The sequence below is a fragment of the Montipora capricornis genome, chromosome 9 (assembly GCF_036669925.1).
Source record: "Montipora capricornis isolate CH-2021 chromosome 9, ASM3666992v2, whole genome shotgun sequence".
Classification (NCBI taxonomy): domain Eukaryota; kingdom Metazoa; phylum Cnidaria; class Anthozoa; order Scleractinia; family Acroporidae; genus Montipora; species Montipora capricornis.
This window is the reverse complement of record NC_090891.1, coordinates 28,774,201-28,781,700: the sequence shown is the minus strand read 5'-3', so window position 1 is coordinate 28,781,700 and position 7,500 is coordinate 28,774,201. Positions and strand designations below refer to the sequence as shown.

At 44.1% G+C, this 7,500-nt stretch overlaps 1 protein-coding gene across 2 annotated transcripts in view; it reads right to left on the bottom strand.

Moving 5' to 3' along the window:
• Window positions 1-7,500, bottom strand: part of LOC138015081 (uncharacterized) — a 12,209-nt gene that overhangs the window by 3,946 nt on the left and 763 nt on the right. Inside the window, exon 1 of one of the 2 annotated variants that reach the window (XM_068861995.1) lies at window positions 5,998-7,366. The exons of the other annotated variant lie outside the window; for it this stretch is intronic. Coding sequence (XP_068718096.1) covers window positions 5,998-6,168 — 171 coding nt within the window. The 5' untranslated portion in view covers window positions 6,169-7,366. Of the gene's footprint in view, window positions 1-5,997; window positions 7,367-7,500 lie in introns of those variants that run through there. 2 annotated transcript variants of the gene reach the window in all.

Below are 7,500 nucleotides of genomic sequence, written 5' to 3'. Positions count from 1 at the left end.
TCGACAGAATGGCATACATTTTATCACATCTCCTTTTATACCTGCGAGGTGAGACCGCTGAGAATAGTATTTTATTCTCACCGTTCTCTCTCTCACGCTTGCTTGAGATTGGGCATCGACAGTCTCTATGTTAAAGCGTGTCCTAAAGTCCCAAAACACAGGACCAGAGGACATTCCCGTTCTCAGTCTCCCAAACTCAAAGCCCCCATCCTAAAAATCACAACATGACGTAGAATAATTAGGAAGTGTGTGGAAAGGCGGATACAAAGTTTTTCAGACGGTTGATTTCAATGTCGTTCTCTGTTAGAGCCAACGTCGCTGAACAGTCTGCAGACAACAAATGAAATGGACTGTCTATACGAAGAACCTCCGCCAGTTTCATGTTGTAAATAGCAGCTTCTTTGTTGTTCCACCCTACATGAGACATGATGTCCGCCAACTGGGAGCCAGATAATGCTAATGTTATAGCTGAGCCCGAACGGAAGCTGTGCAGCGTTTCTCCGTCGTCGATGTGCGCTTCTTTCAAATACAGCGTCAAGCGAGCCTCCGCTGAACAGCTTCAAGCGAAAAGGCTTGTTCACAATATGACCTTGATGATTGGTTGGACGAAACAAGAAGCCGTTAGTTACGGAAACCTGTAACTCAGAGGCTACGGCTACATATGTTTCAATGGCTTTAACTGGACACAACTCAGGGTTAGGATGTTGCCGAATTCCGAATACATTGGAAGCGCCATCTCGCAGGGTTTTTCCCCATACATGATTAAACAACAGCCCATCGCCCTGGGGAAAACTCAAGATCTCTTCTGTTCTTACCATGCCCAGATCTGAACCACGATCACCACTAAAGAATAATGCTTTGAAAAACGCCTGGTCTCGCGCCAATACAAATAGGCCGGATGGGTTAATCGGCCGCTCCGCAATTTTCCGACTCATATAGCGGAGGGAGGCTTTTTTCAGATGTTCTTTACGGTCATCTATGGCCTGAAGGTTTACAGAGATTTTGGAACTGGGGACCTTTTGAGGGACCGTCTTCCTGCGATAGCCGCACATCTGGCAGAAAAGGAACAGGTTGTCATTGGGATGGCCTGCAGGAAGGACACGACACAGCCGGAACAAACGCTCGCATAGCGGCTGAAGGAAGGTCCTAAAGAATATGAAAAGATATGGAAAAGGGATGTATCCTGTCCATTTTGTTGAAATTAATTTATTTATTTTATTTCACTTTAAATTTATTATTATTATTTATTGTATTTCCATTTTGAATATATAAATATATGTGTAGGTACAAAACTAACTGTGAAAAGACATAATTGTGAACAATTCTTTATTCACAGCATTCATTTCAATTTGCATAGAAGGAAGTACTGAAGCAGACCAAAAGGGCGAAAAAACATACTTGAAAACATATAAAGTTTGCTCGGAGAGTTGTTTGCTTGATTATTTCCTCCATTCTGCAAGTGATAATTGTTCATACAAAGATATGCTTTAAATTACAAAGTCATTGTTATATCGTAGGATATTAGCGTGAAAGCCCTAGCCAAGAGGCACCACTTGCTTATCAGAGACGGAACACCCAGAGATCCTAAGGGATAGGCCAATTGTTTAAAAATCCATTCTTACACGGCGTGAGGAGAGCCCCAACAGTTCCAGCAACAGCTAAGAGGTATCGTGAAGAACATGAGGATGCTAATAATGGCCACCAAAAACGCCTTGGGCACACGTCGGGTACTACGATGGTGTACCACAGTCGCAAGCTTCTCATATACTTGATAACATGAGGTATCAGGCAGATGGGTGGGAAGACGTATGGGTTCTTTAATACAGAGACATGGTAGAGGTCAGGAGACTGTGCGAACATGTTGACTCCCAGAGATCCCGGGAGAAGATTCTCAGAGAAGAACGGCAACTTAACACCCGATAAGTCAGATTGGGCGTTTGAGGGACGTGCCATAAGGTCCACAGAGTGTCCATTTTGGCCGCCATAAAATTCTTATACTACCATCCATAGAGATGGGCACAATTTGGCATCCTGCAGGCTAAGGCATCGCGAGAAGGAGTCGGTCTGGTTCTGGGAACTAGGGACAAAGGCAAGGTGCAAATCGATATTGAAGGCACCTGAAAGCGATTGAGAATGAGAACCCTGTCGGTTCCATGAACGGATCAGAACCAAACTGTCGACAAAGACGTCGACCCATGAGTTTTCGATGGTTTCAGCGAATGACTCAAGGACGTAATTTAATGCCAAGGTCTCCTTAGTGACGATATCGGCTTGTATTGTTGAGGCTTCCCAGTAATCACGAACATTCGCTTCAATGGCATTCGGGCTCAACGCACCTCCCCAAGCGAAGCGAGATGCGTCGGAGAACAGCCCGACATATGTGTGTTTTTCAGATCGCCAAGGAAGAAACCCGTCCCAGGACTCAAGGAAGAGCCAGTGCTCAATCTCATTCCTCAGGGCTGGAGCCATCTTTACTGGTCGCGAAGAGCGAGTAGCGCGAGACACAGCTAGGTTAATTTCATTAACATAAAGCCTTGCACCCGGAACTGCCAAGCTCAGAGACATGCATTTTCCGCTGAGCCTTTGCAGAGTTAATATATCTAAGGTGTCACGAGGTAATGTCTCCTTGACGACACGAAGAAACTTTTCCTTTTTGAGAGGCAACAAAGTAAAAGCCTGTAGTGCCGAATCGATGACAAAACCAAGGTATGGGACCTGCTTTTGAAGGGTAAGTTTAGACTTTGCCAGGCCTATAACGTAGCCAAGGGAAGTTAAGATGTAACACCTGAGGAAAATACCTGCGAGTGCCAGAGCAAAATTTACTTTATCCCCAGAAGCGAGAGCTTGATAGGCGGATGGCAAGTTCAGTGCCACCCGGAAATGATAATTGGCCATTATGGCGGTCGTCAATGTGCAATGATGACGGAATGTTCCACGAACGCAGCTTACGCGACGCGACAAGACCAGTCGTATGATAAATGTATGCGGAGGATTTCCAGCCGAAAGGAATACACTCACTCACAAAGTACCAGCCTCCCCACTGGAAACGACTGGAAGGGTGAGGCTTGATGTGGTCGTATCCAGACTTATCATCACATACTGTCTAATAAAATCCTTTATCAACATACTTAGGCAAACGTTGAACGCTATCCAGGGAAAAAGGACGGTCTTCGATCCAGATATTAAGGAATCTATCATCGTTACAGAGACGCGGCTTGCTAGGCTCTACCGTAAGAGGCAAAACGAGGTGAGGTGGGATGCATTCTCCAACTTTGCCCCACAAAGAAATAGCGCCAGAACGCAAACGGTCCTGGAGTGTATCAGATATAAACGAGGCAAAAGGCTTGCATGATGGGTGATTGGGAAGAATACAAAGTGGTGGACTGCTACACTCATAATTCTTTCCTTTGTAACTACCTTTGAACGGCCAAAAAAATTTTGTTACGTCTACACTGTTATTAATCCAGTCACGGACTTCAGAGAAGCGCTTGTCGTTCAGATCATCTAACAAGGTATTCCATTGTGACGCATGGCGATGAAGTTCCCCCGCCCGGAAATGATCTGGATCTCGGAAAACAAAGCGAGACATATCCGCCAATACATTTCCTTGCAAGACTTGGGCGATATCGTCATCAGAGATATGGGCATTGTTCGCCATCCCATGGGCGCTATCAACAACAGATCCACCGATGTTTATCCACTGAAATTCATTAATGCTAACCGCGTTGGGGTTGAGACAAGGACACATTTCCCAGTCGTGAAAGCAAGGGTTCACGAGCTAAAGTGAAAAGAAAAAGAGAAATTGTGGGCCCAGGGAATGACAAACTCAGCCCCGGTTATCCGAAAGGGCAAGTGAGCTTCCCTTTGTGAATGTCATCCGAGGGAAAAAAGGGAGATAAAAAATTGATAAACAAAGTTTTATAAGGTAACGCCTAACCTGGGAGAGGGGGGAGTTGGGTAGAACATACACATATAGATATAAAGAAGAGATATGGTTATGGTGTTGGGTTGACTTTAATAGAACCCAAACTCATACAAAAGGAGGGTATTGCTACTGAGTTGCCGGTTGGGGTTGGTTTTGACCTGAACCGCTTGAAGGAACATAGCGGGCCGTCGGAGATCGCTTCCAACATTGTGTAGACTTGTGGCCGGGGGTTCTGCACCTATAGCAGGTGACTCGAGGATTGGAAGAGGAAAACCTTTGATTACCTCTCCCCTGAGTACGAAAATATAGCACAGGACGTGTAAATGACTTATCGACTTTAGAGATGGCATCAAAGATCCTTGTAAACTCTTTATCTGCCAAAAGAGCCAGGAAGTAAGCCTTAAATTGCTCTTTCGACACATGGATTTTCTCCCTGAGGGTGGTTGCAATGATGTCATAGCTGGCCGCCTTTGCATGGCCAGTGGTCTTCGCCACAGTGACGAGCTCTTCTGCGAGGCGCACTGCTTCATATTTGTCGAAGTCTTCTAATCGGCGGCTACCATAATGGATTATGCGGTTTATCAACGCCTGTACAGAGGTCCCATGCGCATTCTCTAAAAACTTAATCCTCGCTTGCAAAGCCTAAGTATGGAAAAGAAAAGGGAAAGGGGGAGTGAAGCGATTGCATTCGATGCCAAGGGGAAAAATTAAAAATTATTATACTGACAGCGCGAAATACTCAAAGAAACATCATCAATATATTTTCAATCTGTTGCAAAATTATTGAGTGCTGCTTTCCATACTAGTCTTTGATGATAGAAATATTAAAAAATGAATACATTGTGCTAGATAAATAAGCCGGGTAAATCGGCAGCGCACCTCTTATTCCAACATGATTGGAATTTAAATGTAACAATAAGCATAGAACAACACGAAAATAAAACAATTAAAGTGAGACAAGCATTCAGGAATGAAAACAACAATTCAAAATTAAGAACGAAAATTAAACAAGGATCGCACTAAAACAATAACCGGCCCTTTGCTGGAGTACGCGTCGAAGTAAACAAACAGAAAATCCGCGGAGCTAGAGAAGAACGAGAATAACGCATATTCATCAGGGCGTAATGATTAAAAGGGAAAGTGAACTTCAAGTTGCCCACAAAGCTAAAAACGTAAACGTTTAGAAGCAGGGCATAACATAACCAGGAAAACTTCTAACTGCCCGCAAAAGGTTAAGCTAAAAGTTTCAGTGGGGCATAAAGTGAAAAGGAAAGTGAATTCTAAATCGCCCGCAAAGAAGAAGTTACACGTTTCAAAGCAGGACACAACAAAACTTAGAAGCAAGATTAAAACAGCCCGCAAAGCAACTAAGCCAAACGTGATCAGCAGGGCATGAAATACATAAAAAGCCAACGTAAAAGTGCCCGCGAAGCCTGAAAGCTACACGTTTTGAAGCAGGGCACAGTATATAACCGAAACTGGAAACAAACTTAAAATTGCCCGCGAAGCAACCAAGTTACCCGTTTCTATGCAGGGCATAACATGCATGAAAAGCCAACTTGAAGTTGCCCGCGAAGCTTGAAAGCTACACGTTTACCAGCAGGGCACAAAATAAACTGGAAATAAATTTAAATCTGCCCGCGAAGCAACTAAGCTAGACGTAATCAGCAGGGCATAATAGAAACTGGAAAATCAACTAAGAGTTGCCCTCAAAGCTAGAAAGCTACACGTTTCGAAGTAGGGCACAAAAAGTGTCAGCAACAAACTTCAGTAAACTTGCTAGCAAAGCAGCGAGGCTGCCCGTTATCAGCAGAGCAAAACAGGAACTGTAAGTCAAGCAGGTCAGAATGTGACCTTGAAGAGTTCAACTTAAAATTGCCCGCAAGGCAACCAAGCCACACGTTATCAGCAGGGCAAAATACAAAACCGGAGCCGAGAATTGCCCACTAAGCTAAAAACTAAACGTTTTGAAACAGGGAATAACACGAACTGAAAATAAATTCAAAACTGCCACGGAAATACAATATGCAAGAACACGTGCTGGAAACGTCAAAACAAAACGCTGAACAAACCTCTAACGTAACCTGTTCCCCTGCGGCGTTTTGACCAGGATTTGGATTAGCAGGCTCTTCTTGGTTCTGTGGAGGTGGAGGCAGCGGCGGATGCGCGACGGCGACTGCTTGAGCAGCTTGAAGGTTTTCGCCTGCCGGAACCTGTGGAACTTGTTCGCCCTGGTCAGCCATTTCTAAACTGCAGCTACTCGCTTGATTGACAGAATGGCATTCATTCTATCACATCTCCTTTTATACGAGCGAGGTGAGACTTCTGAGAACAGTTGACACTACAGCTGCCCTAGTCGTCACGCAACGCTCCTCCCCACAAAACGGCTGTGTACCAGGCTACAGCTGCCCCAACTTTTAAATATAGTTTACAACAACAACAACAAAATTGGTTGTTCACAGAATTCAATGTGTCCAGGAGGGCCCAGGTGAAGGAATGTCCAATGTCCAGGTGTTGGAATGACCAACACTCAGGGTCTTTAAATAACTGAGGAGAAAGTGCTGCCTTTGTAATTACATCTGCAAATGGTTAGACTCTCTAGTCTTCTCGGATACGAACGATAAGCCGGAGGTCCCGTCTCACAACCCTTCAATGTTCATAATCCTGTGGGACGTAAAAGAAGCCTCACACTTGTCGCAAAGAGTAGGGCATGTAGTTCCCGGTGTTGTGGTCTGTCTTCTGTGGTATATCATGGTTGGGAGGGTAAAAAGGGCGCACTTAATTTGGAGCCTCGCTCTGTTGTGCGACCCCCACCACAGCCTGTTTCTCTGTTGTGGTGAAAGTGATTAAATGAAATAGAAACTAAAGGAAACGTAAGGTCAATTTTTACAGCAATGTGGCCACCGTTTTTGAAAATGTAACAATATTATTGCTGTCAAGAAACTTTTAGTGTAATTTCTGGTGTGAAATTTGCAAGAAAACCTAACTATTTTCTACGTATTCGTGTCTTTGATCGTACGGTAAAAGTGGCGCAAGAAAAACATTGGGACTAAACTGTCATGAGCGGTAGCTGTAGTGTATCCTTTTTGCATGGAAAACTGCTTGTCATACTTTTTCTAAATCCTTTCCCAAAAAAACTCTGAAGTGGTGAATCTCAAAAATTCGGATTTAAATTTGATCCAAAGTATCCTCCTCAAGTGTGGATACATTGGATTCATGATCGTTGAATTCAAGAATCCGTTTCCGGGTTTTCCCAAAAAAACGCACCCTATGTGTCTGGTGTATTTATACGCTGAGGCACTAATTTGGACTCTGTACAGATATCAAATCAAATCTTAGGTTGGTATTTTGGGGAGAGGGGAAACCGTAGTACCCGGACAAACATGTGATGCCAAGTCTAACCCGGGTCACATTGGTGGGAGGCGAGCCCTGCCTTCCGCACCACTGCGACGCCATCCCTGGAAGAAATTAAACAAGTATATATCAGAGATTTCAAGAAATTAAGTAAATGACCCAATAATTTTCGAAGAAAATAGCTATCGCTACGACTGCAAATTGATTTTGCCATTTACAAC